The sequence below is a fragment of the Rhineura floridana genome, chromosome 2 (assembly GCF_030035675.1).
Source record: "Rhineura floridana isolate rRhiFlo1 chromosome 2, rRhiFlo1.hap2, whole genome shotgun sequence".
Lineage (NCBI taxonomy): Eukaryota > Metazoa > Chordata > Lepidosauria > Squamata > Rhineuridae > Rhineura > Rhineura floridana.
This window is the reverse complement of record NC_084481.1, coordinates 191,420,114-191,437,505: the sequence shown is the minus strand read 5'-3', so window position 1 is coordinate 191,437,505 and position 17,392 is coordinate 191,420,114. Positions and strand designations below refer to the sequence as shown.

At 40.8% G+C, this 17,392-nt stretch overlaps 2 protein-coding genes across 10 annotated transcripts in view; one reads left to right on the top strand and one right to left on the bottom strand.

Moving 5' to 3' along the window:
• The window catches only part of MLH3 (mutL homolog 3), a 24,403-nt gene extending 17,625 nt beyond the window's left edge, over positions 1–6,778 (top strand). For 3 of the 8 annotated variants that reach the window (XM_061611758.1, XM_061611759.1, XM_061611760.1), the window contains exons 10-13: positions 85–108; positions 645–723; positions 2,570–2,721; positions 3,366–6,772. In XM_061611758.1, coding sequence (XP_061467742.1) covers positions 85–108; positions 645–723; positions 2,570–2,721; positions 3,366–3,446 — 336 coding nt within the window. In that variant the 3' untranslated portion in view covers positions 3,447–6,772. Of the gene's footprint in view, positions 1–84; positions 109–644; positions 724–2,009; positions 2,510–2,569; positions 2,722–3,365 lie in introns of those variants that run through there. The other 5 variants (XM_061611765.1, XM_061611761.1, XM_061611763.1 and 2 more) reach the window with 5 other exon arrangements.
• On the bottom strand, positions 4,127–17,392 carry EIF2B2 (eukaryotic translation initiation factor 2B subunit beta). 2 transcript variants are annotated; one of them, XM_061611766.1, is made up of 8 exons: positions 17,142–17,391; positions 14,305–14,425; positions 13,630–13,778; positions 12,831–12,994; positions 11,435–11,530; positions 7,033–7,170; positions 6,518–6,584; positions 4,127–4,687 (listed from the first exon to the last, which is right to left on the bottom strand). In XM_061611766.1, exons 1-8 carry the CDS (start codon positions 17,305–17,307, stop codon positions 4,530–4,532), a joined length of 1,059 nt encoding a protein of 352 aa, XP_061467750.1. In that variant the 5' UTR covers positions 17,308–17,391; the 3' UTR covers positions 4,127–4,529. The 2 variants fall into 2 exon arrangements, with proteins under 2 accessions (XP_061467750.1, XP_061467751.1); XM_061611767.1 differs by lacking the exon at positions 6,518–6,584 and having other exon boundaries at positions 17,142–17,392.

Below are 17,392 nucleotides of genomic sequence, written 5' to 3'. Positions count from 1 at the left end.
AATCTCTTTTTGGAGGACAGAGATATTTTGTCTGTGAGGGTGAGAACCTTATCTGACTGATTTGTGTCTTTTTACACTTTTTAGGAGTTCATTCGAGAACAAATTGAGGTATGTATTTTTTATGCGAGTGTGGTATGAATTGGACATGACTTGTGTGTTGCACTCCTAAAGTGAGGACATATCTTGAGTTTCCCTCTGCATATTTTAGAACTCTGAGGTTGGAGCAGGCTCCTTCCCATCAGCGGCCAGAACATGAGGATGGGAGAAGTCTCAAGACCAACTAACTCCTTGTCTTTCTCTGTTTACTTGGAGAGGAGGTGGAAGAAACAGAGCTGCCCCATGTCAAGTAGTCCTTGGGCCAGTTGCTGTTCCAAAGCAACAGGATATTTTTCACTTTTGTCATTGATAGAAGGGAATTCAGGGCTTCTCCACACTTGAGCATTTAGGCGTTAATCCACTTTTCACTGTTTGAATTAGACCGGAGTAATCCACAGTTGTACATACTTGAATTTGCATGTAAGGGAGTTCATACCAGTTGGGGTTCCCTTTTGTGTTTGTCCACCTTCTAATTTGTTGATCTATTATACCGAGAATTCTTCGTTGTCTTTAGAAACAGTTGTCAAATACTGTCCTCCTGTTTTCAGCTTCTGCAGACCATGGGAGGGGCACGAGGGACACTGCCTCTAACAATTCTGAAGGTGCTGGCTTCCCAGGCTTGTCATGGTAAGGAAAGCATTATCTTAGGCCACCTCATTGCTTTACAGCAAACTTCCTAGCACTTTTAGAGAGAACAGGAGTAATTTCATTACAAGCAGCAGGGATCCGTATCTCTTATAGAAGAGCCTCTAACATAATAGACTGCTTTTGTTGTGCTGTGGATATGTGGCTCTTGCCATACTTTCTGAAGATATATCTGAATTGGAGGATAAAGGGTGCTTCCACATAGCAATTTGTTATGAACTTGGTGCCGCTCATGCATGCAAATTTTGTGCAACATCTACATGACATCCTCCTCAAAATGCCAGCCCATGTTATTTTCTGATGTGTTGATTATGTATGTCATGTGGATTCTGTGGAAAGCTTGCATACATGGGCAGCACAATAAACTGCCATGTGGAAGCACCCTAACAGAATTACCTTTGTCTTTACACCTTGCTTGTGAGTGCTTGGAAACATTTGACTGGCTGCTGCTTGAGCATGCAGGAAGAAGGGGGAGGGAATCAAAACAGAAAGGAAAATATGCTCCAGTCTTATTGATAAAAGCTCTATGTGTTTTGGAGTGGAATACACCTCCAGAAGCTTGAAAAGCTTGCAAGTTTTTTAAATTCAGAAGCACCTTGCTCTGCAAATCTGAACATAAGAACCACCTTTGAACAGGAGCAGAGACTTGAAGAAACTTTACCTTATAACTTGGTTCAAAGATAGTTCCAGTTTTCATTTTAACAACTAGTGTTTCTTCTTCACCCTCACCAGTATGGAGAGTTTCATTATAGGCATGAGTTACATGCTGCAGCCTTGCATATTTTACCCATTGTAACATTTAAAGCAGGGGTGGGCTACCTGTGGCCCTGCAGATATTGTTGGACTCCCATCTTCTATTAGCCCCTCAGCCAGCATAGCCAATAGTCAAGAATGCTGGGAGTTGGAGCTCTTCCCTTTCATAAGAACGTAAGAAGTGCCTGCTGGATCAGGTCTGTGGCTCATCTAGTCCAGAATTCTGTTCTCACAGTGGCCATTCATATGCCTATGGGAAGCCCGCAAGCTTTTCAAATAGCATTGCCTTTATATCAGTTTTTTTCACACACACCCCACCTAAATTGTAGCAAGGTTGGGGGCAATCATAATTGGGAGGGCAAATAGGTGGGGTGGTGTATTTAACCCTTTCCCCTCACGTAATGATCCCAATTAAAATTAGCCCCCTTCTAAAATTTGGGGCTGGGGAAAGGGGGACTGCCTACTTGGCTACAGAGTGTGAGAAGTCTGAAGCAGAGTTTTTTTTCCACTTTCAGCTTAAAGCAGAACAGCAGTGATTTGGTTCTGCTAAATCTTCCACTTTCAGAAGCATCCTGGTTATTTTTTTATTGCATTTGATTGTTTTAATGCTGTGAGCCTCCTTCAGCATTTGTATGGAAAGGCAAGAACATAAGAATATAAGAAGAGCCTGCTGGATCAGGCCAGTGGCCCATCTAGTCCAGCATCCTGTTCTCACAGTGGCCAACCAGGTGCCTGGGGGAAGCCCACAAGCAAGACCCGAGTGCAAGAGCACTCTCCCCTCCTGAGGCTTCCGGCAACTGGTTTTCAGAAGCGTGCTACCTCCGACTAGGGTGGCAGAAATACTTGCAATATATAACCCAACTTCATTGGTATTTGAGGTATTCGTTTTCTGTTTGTATGGCTGAAAATAAGTGTTGCAGGTTATGTGCTGCTGGTTGCCTTGGTGAAAGAGAGATGAACATAGTCATAGAAATTTGTGTTAATGGGGTCTCTTCTCCTTTTATGCAACTTCAGGGACAGGAAGGAACTGCCCCTCTTGTAGAGTTACAGCTTCCACACTATTTTCTTTTATCAGGTGCTGTTAAGTTCAATGACCACTTGACTTTGGAGGAAAGCTGCCATCTTATGGAAGCTTTGTCATGTTGTCAGTTACCTTTCCAATGTGCTCATGGGAGACCCTCCATGCTGCCTCTTGCTGATGTAGATCATTTGCAGCAAGAAAGTCAGGTATGCCATTTAGCAGAAAAAATGGACAGGATATGGTCACTGAGTATACTTATCCTACAGATTTCATATTAACCAACAACTTGGTCTAAGTAGAATACACTGCTTATATAAATTGGGGTGGGGTGGGAATATGCATTTTAGGACAGAACCTTCCCAATTCCCAAATCAAAATACACAATATAATAAAACCTCAATATAACACTGATCCTTCTTAAAATATCTGTATTTTCCATCTCTTGACAATTTGAATGCAGAGTTTTTTAAAAGTGTAAAAACCATCTGGGGTCTCATTTGAGAATCAGTTCAGTTAATGTTATGGTTCCTTATTTAATATTGTGACATGATACAACTTCCTTCCCCTCTGTATGTGCATTTTATGATGTATTTGTTTTAACTTTTAGAGGGTGTTCTAAGCACATGTAGAAAATGTCATTTTTCCAGGTATTAAACAGTGCTACCTTCAGAGGAAACATGTCTTGCTCATGATGTAGGCCAATTTTTTTTTCATTTGTTGAAAAAAGTCTGATACTGTCAATTTCAATACCAATACCAATAGGTACAGGAATTTTATAAGCAAGATGATTGGATTACTTTCTTTGCCTTAAGTTATGTGTGACCAAGTCTTCAATATTGTTTTTCTGCAGCCTAAACCCAATCTGGATAAATTAAGGAGAATGGCAAAACGCTGGCAACTTTTCAGGAAAGAGAAAGACTGTTATACATGAAAGTGTTGGCAGATTTTAGAATTTCAATGAAAATGGATGCCACCTAACGGGTAGTACTTGAGGCAAGCGCCTCTACATGTTCCTATTCTGGAACACAGATTACCGTGGGACATGGATCAACTCTGAAAGCAGAAGAAGAGACGCAACTTTGGCATTCTGAATGCAGCCGACACTAGTACCTGTCTAATATTTATATCTTCATGTTAGGGAACACCTGAGGCAAAATCTTAAGGGTTATGCCCCTGAAAGATATGGAATGGCTCACCTTGCACTTTGAAAAGCACTTAATTACACAGTGCTAGTGCAAGATGAGTCATTTTTAATAATTAAAAAAATCACACCCACTTCATTGCTTTTAGTAACTGAAGTAAGCAGTAGCTATAGCTTTATGGTTTCAGACAGGTACAGTATTTGATCAGAATTGTTGCTTAACCCAAATTTTTATAGCACCTATCCAAATATTTTTGTCACTTTGTATTTTAAATTACATTTAAATACTGATTTATATTATTAAAATAATGCAAGCCGGAGTTTCTGATTGAAATGCTACCAAAAACAAAAGGGCCTTCCATCTGAGTGCCTCTCATAGCATTTTGATGCTATCTTGCAGTATGGGTTACTTTAACTTGCTTGAATGCAAGTATCCTCAATGTTTAATTGAAACAAGAATGAGAATACAGTATTTTCAATTGTATTTTATGGCTAATGTTGAGCCTGGATAGCTAATCTTTTCTGCTCTACCTCCCATTTCAAGAAGCAAAGTAGAAGGAGCAAGGAGCTTGGGCAATTACAAGGCACATTTATTATTATAGATTGAAGGTAGCTTAGCAGCTGTGAGCAAATTCCCTGAATTCTGGCCTTTATATGATCCTAAAACATTCTCAGAAAACCATTGTCTTTCAATAAAGTTGACAAAACACACCTAGACTAGAGGAGTACTGTTTCCAACAGAGAAAGCATAGGTCAAATAAAATATATTTTTAAGACAGTAATTCCATTTTCTGCAGTTTGACATTTTGTTTAGCTGCTTTTTCTTCAGATAAAAGTATACATTTATTCTGTGATATAAATTATGGCTATAGCTCAAAGTTCACGATCATCTGGGTGATAGAGTTCACTCATGAGACGATAGATGTAGGAAGGAGCATTGCCACCAATGTTTGAAATGAAGAGTGTGATAAGTTCTGGAGGAACATAGTCAAAGACTGGACAATAAACATTGACCTTAGACAGAATTTCTCCTGAAAGAAAAATATTCACGAGTGAAAAATGAGCAACAGAAGAGAATAAGAAGCAATTTGGCCTTATACCTAGCATGTGTACATGTTTGATTTTATTTTTGTAAGCTGCCCTGAGTGCCCTATTACAGGGTAGAAGGGTGGGATAGAAATATTTTAAATAAAATAAAAAAATATGGAGCATAAGCATCAGCGAAAGAAGGATGACAGGCAGCAAAAAAAAGAAGAGAAGCCTAACTTGCCTCATGTGCCCTGTTACTTAAAGCTAAAGTATAGAAAAGTTGTATAGTGCAATCGTAAGTATGTTTATTCAAAAGAAAGCCACACTGTTAATCCCCCAGAATTGCAGTGTTTAAGCCATGTCTGGGAATTTATGGTCCTCCAGATGCTGCCAATCTGTAAATTTCATCATCCCTGGCTATTGCCCATGCTGGCTAGAGCTGATGGAAGGTGAAGTCCAGCAATGTCTGGAAGGCAACAAATCCCATCCCTCGCTTAAGAATTCTTTGGCATCCATTCAGGCCATCAAATGAAACTTTACAGATACTGTACATAAATCTTAGTCAAAATTTTGCTCCCTCAAATTTGGTGGGCTAGTTCTTATGAAAATCAGTATCAGATGTGACCCCCCCCCAAGTCCAGATGCTAAAAGGACAACTTTCAGATATGCGGTGTCCTTCAGAGGGGAAGACGTGGCTAAAAGATAATTTAAAAAAAATAGGGTCCATCAAGTCCATCGGATATGGGGTAGAGAGGAAGATCCATGGGTGGGGCAGGAACCTGGAGGAGTGCCTCTAATTAAGATCTTCAGGTATGGGCAGGTATGTACAAGAGGAGGTGAACCTTCAGGTAACCTGATCCCAGGTCTTTCAGGGCCTTAAAATGTTAATACCAGCACTTTGAAATTGGGCCCAGAAATAGACTAGACGCTCCTGCAGGTGGCACAGCACAGGCTTGAAGTGCTGATATCTGGCCATCCTCATTAATAACATCACTGCCTTCTTCTGAGCCAGCTGCAGTTTCCTGACTCTTAATAGTTATAACAATTGCTTAGGTCACTATCCATAGCTGTTCAGAAATTATAGATCTGAAAGGAGAAAACTTGAACACTGATTTAAATACACTCTTTTACTTGGCAATATAAAAATCAATGCACACTGCAAGTGCACCATAAGGAGTGCATTGATAATCCCATATATTCCTTGTGAAGTGGTAATTTGTCACTGCAGATACAGGATTTTAGAGCAAATATACTACTTGTCTGACCTAAAACTGAAGTTCTTACATTTTCCCTGAAGAATAATCTTGAATGGAAAGCTATTTTCACTCGGCTATATGTCAGTAATCTCATGCACCATACCAACACAAAGCAGAAATGTAGCACAATTTCATTATCGAACACTGCTTATACCATGCCTTGCATGTACACAAGTTAATGAGTCAGATGAAGGCAGGTACAAAATCTCCATCTGAAGAAATAACCTTATTGGTTAAGGTAAGTCAGGACACAAGCCACAATGAAGATTTCCCTGGTATCCATTAACAGTGTAATCTTATGCATGTTTAATCAGAAGTAAGACCTATGACATTCCAATAGGATTTGGTCTCTAGTAAGTGGGTTTAGCACTGGAACCTAAAGAGTTTTTTCCTTCATGCTGTATGGAACTGAGTAACTCAGGCTGCAGTCCTATGCACACTTACCTGGGAGTAAGCCTCACTGAACACAGCTGGACTTATTTCTGAGTAAACATGTATAGATTGGGCTGTCAAAGGTCCCTAAAAGGGGGCCTACAAGGAAGCTTCCTTTAAAAAAAAAAAAAAAAAAAAAGCTACCTTCTGTGAAAGGCAACACTTCCTGTGGAGAGACAAATTTATGGAATGAGTCATCTTCATTAAGGAACTGGAATAGAGAACAAAGGCATTATCACTATCATCCTATATAGGAGATGTAGTAGAGGTACTTTTACTCATAAATTTTCAAGTCTGTCTTTTAAAAATAAGCTCTATTTCCACGTTTCTGAATTCTGTATTCAGTAGCATTTTCTATGCTCATATGTTGTGTACAGTACATATAGCCGTGATGTATTCCATATGCCTTGCTATATTTCAGTAAATAAAGGATTCATATGGCAGCCAGTGGTACAGAATAGGACTCCAGTGCACTGACACAGCTACTTTGTAGCTTTCTCTACAAGACAAACTGGCACTTTGCAATTTGCTTCCACTGGCAACAGATCTACATTAGTTTATACATTTTGATTCATCCATGTGGTACAACACTGGCTCTCTTTGAGCATTTGTGTTCCTCTTGATTACAGATAACACTATTTAAAGGTTACTGCACTTACCTGTGGTGTGAGCTTGAACATGGGTGCACAGACAATGAGAGGGGTGGAGTGGTGTTTGGCTGCTAATGCCAAGGTATGAGTGCCACTGACAGCTATCAATGCACCATTGGCCAAGATAGTTTTTGTTCCAATTATTACCTGCACAATAGAAATATTAAGCATATCATAATTAATTGGAATTTGGGGAAAACATCATCATGATGAGCATTCTTAATATGACTAGAACAAATAACTAGGGAGGAAAAATAATTGTGATTTTAACAAAAAAGCTGATATTGATCTATCTTGCCCAATGCACTTTCTCTGACTATCTAGAGGGATTCCCAGATCTTATGCAGTCAGTCAGCCAGCCCACCTTGGTATCCTATTTCTACTTCCTCCAAAAGTAAAACCAAACAAGAGAATCTGTTAGGTCACTCAGTTGCTGGAAGTGTTGCCTCCTATAACGTGTTCTATACCACACACGTTACATACATGTTACATAACATGTTCTATGCCACACACCCCTCTAGCATGCACACCTTAATGTGGTGAGGGGGTTTAAGAGTGTTGAAGAAGCTGAGAGCAATGCCGTCAGCAGTCTAGACCAAGAAGCTAGACTCCTAGCAGGGGCACCCACGGCAGAATGGACAAAGCTGAGACACCAGACTAAGATGCATCCAAACTCGGAGGAAGGCAATGGTAAACCACCTCTGAATATCTCTTACCACGAAAACCCTATGAACAGAGTATCCAAAATGCAACATGAGATAGTGCTGGAAGATGAGACCCCCAGGTCAGAAGGCACTCAACGAGCTACTGGGGAAGAACAAAGGACAAGTACGAGTAGTGCTGTGACTAATGATGCAGCTGGGTCAAAGAAGGAAGCCCAGAGGCTGATGCAAAAGGAGGGTCCGGAGTTGTACGACACACACAATAGGAACATGGAATGTGAGAAGCATGAACCAGGGAAAGTTAGAAATTGTCAAGCAAGAAATGGAACGTCTCAACATTACAATACTTGGTGTGAGTGAATTAAAATGAACAGGAATGGGACATTTTCAATCAGGCAACTACAAAATATTTTATGCAGGAAATGAGAAATCAAGAAGAAATGGGGTTGCTTTAATAGTGAGAAGTGATGTAGCAAAAGCAATTAGGAGCTACAACGCAAGGTCTGAGCAAGTGATATCAATGAGATTGAACGGGAACCTATTAACATAACCATCATCCAAGTCTACACTCCAACGTCAAACTCAGAAGAAGAGGAATTGGAGAGATTTTATGCAGAAGTACAGGAAGAAATCGATCACACACCAAAACAAGATGTGCTGATAATCATGGGGGAATGGAATGCAAAAGTAGGGAACAGAGAAGAACTAGGAATTGTGGGGAAATGGGGCTTAGGAGATAGAAATGAAGCAGGAGAAAGACTGATTGAATTCTGTGAAGCCAATGATTTGTTTCTTGCAAACACATTTTGTGAGCAACCGAAAAGACGACTGTGCATGTGGACATCACCAAATGGTCAATATAGGAATCTAATTGATTACGGTATATAATTGGTAGCAGAAGATGGAGAAGTTCCATACTTTCTGCAAAAACAAGACCAGGAGCAGACTGTGGTACAGTTCATGAACTGGTGGTATCGAAAATCAGAGTAAAGCTAAAGAAGAACAACAAATCAATCATAATGCCAAAATACAATTTAAATAACATCCCAGAAGAATATAAAGATCAAATAAGGAACAGGTTTGAGGCTTTAAACTTAGTTGATAGAGAACCAGAAGAACTATGGACTGAAGTCAGAGACATTATCAGGGAAGAATGCAAAAAGACAATACCTCTAGTTAAAAAGAGAGGAAGACCTCAATGGTCAATGGGTGGCTGAAGACACTCTTCAAATGGTTAAAGAGAGAAGGAAAGCAAAAGCAAGAGGAGATAGAAACACAGTCAGAACCCTAAATGCAACAATACAGTGACTAGTACGTAGAGACAAAGAGAACTATTACAATAGTTATTGTATAGAAATAGAAGAGGACAACAAAAAGGGAAGAACAAGAGCCCTATTCCAAAAGATTAGAGAAATGAAAGGGAAATTTAAACCAAGAGTAGGGATGTTGAATAATCCACAGGAGAACACACTGACTGACCGAGATGAAATAAAAGGAAGATGGAAGCAATACACTGAAGAACTCTATAAAAGAGATGCAAGGATGACAGATTCATTCATGGAGGAACCATATGATGAAGAACCAGAAATTTTAGATAGTGAGGTGAAAGCTGCTCTTGAAATACTTGGAGGAAACAAATCACCAGGAATAGATGGCATACTGATAGAGCTGCTACAAGCTACTGAGACTGAATCTGTCCAAATTTTGACAAAAATCTGTCAAGAAATATAGAAAACTAACAATGGCCCACAGACTGGAAACGTTCAATATACATCCCAATTGCAAAGAAAGGGGATCCCAGGGAATGCAGTAATTATCGAACTATTGCCCTAATATCCCATGCAAGTAAAGTAATGCTCAAGATTCTACAACAAAGGCTCTTACCATATATGAAGCAAGAAATGCCAGACATCCAAGCTGGATTTAGAAAGGGAAGAGGCATCAGAGATCATATCTCAAACATATGTTGGATAATAGAACGGAGCAAGGAATATCAGAAAAAAATAACCCTGTGCTTTATAGATTACAGCAAAGCCTTTGAGTGTGTAGATCATGAAAAACTACGGAATGCTTTCAAAGAAATGTGGGTGCCACAGCATCTGATTGCCCTGATGCGCAACCTATACTCTGGACAAGAGACTACTGTAAGGACAGAATATAGAGAAACCAATTGGTTCCCCATTGGAAAGGGTGTGAGACAGGGGTGTATTTTATCACCCTATTTGTTTAATCTATATGCAGAACATATCATACGAAAGTGGGACTGAACCAAGATGAAGTAGGTGTGAAAATTGGAGGGAGAAATATCAATAATTTAAGATATGCAGACGATACCATACTACTAGCAGAAACCAGTAATGATTTGAAACGAATGCTGATGAAAGTTAAAGAGGAAAGCACAAAAGCAGGACTACAGCTGAATGCCAAAAAGACTAAAGTAATGACAACATAAGATCTATGTAACTTTAAAGCTGACAGTGAGGACATTGAACTTATCAAGGATTATCAGTATCTCGGCACAGTCATTAACCAAAATGGAGACAATAGTCAAGAAATCAGAAGGCTAGGACTGGGGAGGGCCGCTATGAAAGAACTAGAAAAGGTCATCAGATGCAAAGATGTATCACTGAACACTAAAGTCAGGATCATTCAGACCATGGTATTCCTGATCTCTATGTATGAATGTGAAAGTTGGACAGTGAAAAAAGCGGATAAGAGAAAAATCAACTCATTTGAAATGTGTTGGAGGAGAGCTTTGCGCATACCATGGACTGCGAAAAAGACAAATAATTGGGTGTTAGAAGAAATTAAAGCAGAACTGTCACTAGAAGCCAAAATGATGAAACTGAGGTTATCATACTTTGGACACATAATGAGAAGACATAATTCACTAGAAAAGATAGTAGTGCTGGGAAAAACAGAGGGGAGTAGAACAAGAGGAAGGCCAAACAAGAGATGGATTGATTCCATAAAGGAAGCCACAGACCTGAACTTACAAGATCTGAACAGAGTGGTTCATGACAGATGCTTTTGGAGGTCACTGATTCATAGGGCCGCCATAAGTCGTAATCCGGTTGAAGGCATATAACAACAACATACCACACAGAGATAAATAAAACCTCAATGCTTTCACAAAATAGTTTTTTATTCTTTCAAATATTGGCATTCTTGGGATTCAGAAAGAAGAACTCTTGTCTTCAATGGGCATCCTGTTCCAACACATTATCCAAAACAAATGGACAGGATATAGAATCTTTTGAATCATACATAGCAACAACAATTAAGAATCATTTTGTGTGTACTTGGCCACCCTAATCTTGATTTATATGCCGTTGTGCAATGCAGATGTTCCTCTCTCTCTATGGATCTGTAGCACTTGTATTTGGCAAGTCACCATTTGTAAATATAAAAATTCCTCTTGGACTGCAAGTCCCTCCTACTTGAGTCATATATATCCAAACTGTTGGTGACTATGTATATCAGGGGTGGCTAACCCACAGGCTGTGGGCTGCATTCCTCCCACACAGAGAGGGTTTTTTGTGCCCCCCATTTATCTTTTTTTTTAAAGAATTACAATGTTTTGTGTGCTCCTATAGGTCATGCCTTCTTTTCACACTTTGCCTCTCACAGAGTTGGCCATAGTTCAATGTAGTCCTTGGCCCAAAATATTTTAGCCATCCCCGGTATAAATGTTTCCTTGTATGATCACACAGCTGCAGAAACAAACCAAGCAGCCCTATGCTGCCTACCTTGTTAACCCGAGACATGACAGCAAAGATGGCTGCATCACTCATGACAGTCGTTTCTATGTTCTCTTTAGACAAACAAACAGCCATTTCATGACCCTGCAAAAAAAAAAAACAAGTGAGGGGGTGTGTGAAGATGCTTATAGGAAGGGCCAGACAAATAACATTTGTGAGCTAGACTTTCTGAAGTTTCATGAACACACAGTTCATACCAAGCTAGGTCACAACAATATCCGACTAAGATGAGTATCGTTTCTGTCAACAATATCCTTTCCTCTTTCAACAAGCTTTTTAAGTTGAGACCTATCCCAGTCTGCGTTGGAATTGCTTTTAATATGTTTTTTTTAACAATATGTTTTTAACCCTTTTTTAAAGATGTTTTTAAAGCTTTTTTTTTAATGTTTTTAATGTTGTTTTGTTTTAATATATTTTAAGGTCTGTTTTTATGATGTTTTAAAGTGTTTTTAGCATTTTTGTTTGCTGCCCTGGGCTCCTGCTGGGAGGAAGGGCAGGATATAAATCAAGTAATAAATAAAATAAATAACCAGACAGATGCCTTGACAATATCCATTTCCTCTTAATCCCAGAATCTGGTAGTTGAAAGTCTGAAAATGGAGATGCATACCTATTATGGTTTATTTTTACTAATATCTATCCCTCTGGTATTCACCCTAATGCCTTAAAAAACAAACAAAAATGCTAGTTGTCTTCACAAAGACTTGTGGCGATGAGTTCCCTATGTTATTTATTTATAATTATTATTAACACAACCTTTAGACTGCTCTTCATTAAAAAAGAATCACAGAGCAGTTTCCAAAATACTATTAAACAATGTATTATACAAAGAAACACAAATGAAATTATCAGTCAATTATTAAATCATCACATATAACAGCAGTTTAACATCCTCAGCCCTTGAATAGCCTAAATTTCAGTCACCAAATGCCAAGGATATCAGATATGTTTTAAGGGCACCAGAATTCCCATGCCTCCGGGGGGCGGGGGCGGGGTGCCATCATGGAGAAGGCCGGATCCCGTGTCACAGCCTGGCTTGTTGTCCTCAAATTCCAGGTAGTCTGATAACATCAGTGATATCGACTATCCATTATATGATGAAATGCTTCTTATACCTAATACTGCTGACTATCACAAGAGTTTATTGTGGAATTGGTGCTGCTCATATATGCAAGTTTTTCAGACTATCCATGTAATGTCATCAAAATCACTACCCCATCCTCCTGGAAACTGTAAGAAGCTTTCCCTAATCTATTTCCTGTTTACCACGCCTATACATTCTCTTATAGCAAAGACACAAATATCTTAAGTTTATAATTAAAACTGTGCTCCGTAGTAAGCACTGAACAGGGAACAAATGCAGCCCAGATAAATAGGCCTTTACCTGACAAAAGGGTGCACATTCAGCTACAATTACATGGAATTTCCTCTTGCGTGCTGCCTCCTTCAGGAAGGCCTCAACAGTGCGTGAATAGCCAATGGTCATGATCACCTCATTGGAGTGGATGTGCTCCAGGGCCTGCATAGCAATGTTGTCAGTGGTGCCCTCTGCAAAGAAAAGAGACCCAGCCATGAGAGAAAAGGCAGGTCTAACACCTCTTCCACTGCTGGAAAACGGCAGAATCTCATAATTTTCTACCAAACCTGAATTCTAACTCCTAGTACACTTCCAATGGCTTATAGCATTAAAAAAGCACATCTGTTGAATATATACTGTTTGCTGAGATAATATCTATGGTTTGCAATTACAGTTTTATGAGGGAGTATTATGTATATTATATAAACTTTCACAGGCCCTGCAAATTAGTCAGAGAATTTTTGTTCCACACAAGAAGTAGCTTCCTGTTGTGCTGTCCATATCTTGAGCTTGGCTGAGCTGCATCCGAGCTGCTTAAGATATAATAGCTGCTAAAGTCTCACACTGCTCCAATTGAAGATTAGGGAAATAACTCTGGGCTCCTACTGGGAGGAAGGGCGGGATATAAATGAAATAATAAATAAAGTAAATAAACTCTGCTTGTTTCCTCTCATTGCTGATGTTTCTCCTGGTTGGAAGTCAGCCTTACATGGCAATTAAGGGTGCAATACTTCAGCAATACTCATTATTAGATCTCTCTCCATCATTATACTAGCAACTGTCTAGTTCCAGCAGTTATACATGTTATTACACTGGTCTCTCTTACCTAGTTCAATCAACAGCTCACTAATAGCTTCAATGATGTTGGCCCTAAGTGGGGGATAGTAGGTGTTAAAATCCTCGTTGAGACTTTCAGAGGTCAGAAGCTTATGTAGTGACTCCTGCTGGTCACTCTCCTCACTTCGCCCTCGGAGCCTGTGGAACAAACCAGGAAAAACAATTGAAAATGTTATCCTGCTGAAGACTAGGCTACATGCTGGGCTGGACAGTGTGGCTTCCCACTAAAGAATGATTTAAGAAAATATAGGTCTATTTATATTACTCCCTTCAAAACCCAGATCTCATGGGGCAATGTTGTTCACACTTGCTTCCCAAGTAAGAGCATGTGTGGCAAAAAAGAAGAAAAACAATAGAACATGCAATGGAGGTTTCCCTCAAGGGAATGGAATGGTCTGTGTAGTAGCATCACATACATAAATGGCATAAACGTTTAACACTACAAGGGAAAGTGTTGCAAAAGCCTTCCTTCAAGTGACTTTGAATAGCTGTATATTGTTTTTAAATACAAAGTTTCGGGTAGGATGAGATGGTTTCTTTAATAGAAGAAATCAGGGAGAGATTGGGTTCTGACAGCATAAAGTCACAATTATGTTACACAGAAAATATCTTCTCATAGGGTGCTAATACAGTGAGTCCTGTGGCAAAAAGAAGCAATCTTTACCTGCCATACTCCTCACGAATTATCTTCAGCACTCGTCTCACCATATTACCCACAGTGGTCTCAGATGGCTGGGCAGCAGTCATTCTCTGACCCTCCTTGCGAATTAGATCCATCAATTCTCCTGAAATGTAGGGGCTTTCAAAGTTAATTCTCTGCACACAGTGCAAGGCATCTACTCCTCAATTACAATTACTCCTCAATAACAATTCAAATGATATTGAAACCTGCTCTATTCCTCTGCCTGCTCACAGTCGACAGGGACCCACAGAGAGCTTTGTGAAGTTGCATTACCTTTTAACTTTTCTTGGTGATTTAAATCAATGTACTGAGCTCTTACACTTCACAGATCAAGAGAGGCAAGATCAGGATTACCAGATGCAATGGAGGACATGGTTTCTGTACGTCCGTTTATTATGCATTCATTATGATTTGTGCTTGTGATGGTATTAGGGCAGTTATATGCAATTCCACTTTCAATACTGTTTGCACCTGCAAAAGTTTCAGGGTGGGCACACTGTTTCATCTCCATTCAGCATTCCATTCCATAGCTTTCTGCTGAAATCCTGTAACTTTTCATACACGTGCTCTGGGGTTGTTGTTTGTCCCACTTTTGTTGTGCTATAGTGCAAGAGAGCCCTTACAGATGGCAATAATGTGGTAACATTGTAGAAGAAACACAGAACTAATAAAGTGTAGTGATGGGTGGATGGTCAGGTATAAATCCATCACTAACACATTATGGCATCAATGACATGTTGAAGAATACACCCAGAAAAAAACACCAGTCTGGAGGGACTGTAGAAGAAAATTTTGGCAGCTACATCTTGTCATGTAGAGATAAAAAAAGAAGCACCCTCCAGAGTTAGCTCTCTCTAATAAAATACTTTAAAACACAGGGAGACCTGCAGCCCTTAAGATGTTGTTTGACTCGAACACTAATCAGCTCCAGTAAGCATAATAAATGGCCAGGGATGAACTACATTTAGAGGGCCACAGGTCTCCCTTCCATTCTTCCTTAAAAACCCTAAACTTCCATTGCATCTGGCCACTCTAGGTGGAAAGGTGAATAATGCATAGTGGATTAGGCTTAGCAGATATTTATTTGTTTATTTATTGCATTTGTATACCGCCCCATAGCCGAAGCTCTCTTGGCGGTTTACAACAATTAAAAACATTAAAAACAAATATACAAATTTAAAAACACATTTTTTAAAAAAGTAATTTAAAAACACATGCTAAAATGCCTGGGAGAAGAGGAAAGTCTTGATCTGGCGCCGAAAAGATAACAGTGTTGGCGCCAGGCGCACCTCATCAAAAAAATCATTCCATAATTTGGGGGGCACCACTGAGAAGACCCTCTACCTTGTTGCCAGACTCCCAGCTTCCCTCCGAGTAGGCACCCGGAGGAGGGCCTTGGATATTCAGCGTAGTGTATGGGTTGCTTCATGTCGGGAGAGGCATTCCATCAGGTATTGTGGTCCTAAGCCATGTAAGGCTTTATAGGTTAAAACCAGCACCTTGAATCAAGCTCGGAAACGTACAGACAGCCAATGCAAGTGGGCCAGAATTGGCTTTATATTTTCGAACCGTCTGGTCCCTGTTATCAATCTGGCTGTTGCATTTTGCACAAGCTGCAGTTTCCAAACCGACTTCAAAGGCAGCCCCACATAGAGCACATTGCAGTAATCTAACTTGGAGGTTACCAGACCATGGACAACTGAAGCGAAGTTATCCCTGTCCAGATAGGGGCATAGCTGGGCCACCAACCAAAGATGATAGAAGGCACTCCGTGCCACCGAGGCTACCTGAGCCTCGAGTGACAGAGATGGTTCTAGGAGGCCCCCTAAGCTACGAACCTGCTCCTTCAGGGGGAGTGCAACCCCATCCAGGACAGGTTGGACATCCACCATCCGGTCAGAAGAACCACCCACTAGCAGATCTCAGTCTTGTCTGGATTGAGCCTCAGTTTATTAGCCCTCATCCAGTCCATTGTCGCAGCCAGACACTGGTTCAGCACATTGACAGCCTCACCTGAAGAAGATGAAAAGGAGAAATAGAGCTGCATGTCATCAGCATACTGATGGCAACGTACTCCAAAGCTCAAGATGACCGCACCCAAAGGGTTCACGTAGATGTTGAATAGCATGGGGGACAGAACTAACCTCTGCAGAACCCCATACTGGAGAGTCCAGGGTGCCGAGCAATGTTCCCCAAGCACCACCTTCTGGAGCCGACCCACCAAGTAGGAGTGGAACCACCGCCATGCAGTCCCTCCCACTCCCAACTCAGCCAGTCTTCCCAGAAGGATACCATGGTTGATGGTATCGAAAGGCGCTGACAGATCAAGGAGAATCAACACAGTCACACTCCCCCTGTCTCTCTCCCGACAGAGGTCATCATACAGGGCGACCAAGGCTGTTTCTGTGCCAAAACCAGGTCTGAAACACGACTGAAATGGATCCAGATAATCGGTCTCATCCAAGAGTGTCTGGAGCTGGCCTGCCACCACTTGTTCAAGGACCTTGCCCAGGAATGGAACATTTGCTACCAGCCTATAGTTATTAAGATTTTCTGGGTCCAGGCAGTGGTCTCACTACCACCTCTATGAGATATGCACATGGCAAGTTCCTGTCATCATTGCAGTTGCTTATGGAGGTGTGTGAAAGGAACCGACATAAATAAAATGCGATTCTTTTATTTTTGTGGTGTGTTTTTGTTTCAGAAAGAAATAACTGTCTATCTTTCCGGAGGTGGGGGGCACGATTAGGAAGAAAATATTTAAACACAATGCCAGCAGGCGCTCGCTTCCTCCCTGCCTCTCTCTTTCACACTCTCACCCGCATTATCCCAGCGCCCGTTCGCCACGATCCTCCGCAGCAGCCCCACAGTCTGTCGGGCAGCATCCTCCGAGCGCGGCCGCTTTCCACCCCGCTTTAGTAGCGCCATAAAGTCATCGATCTGGCCAGAGAGTTCGGACTCTTTCTTCGTTGTCGCGACAGACATCCCGGCGACTGGAGATGACGGATGGAAGGGGAGGAAGCCGGGGAACGAAAAGCATCAGGAGATTGTAGCCAGCCGGACCACCGCA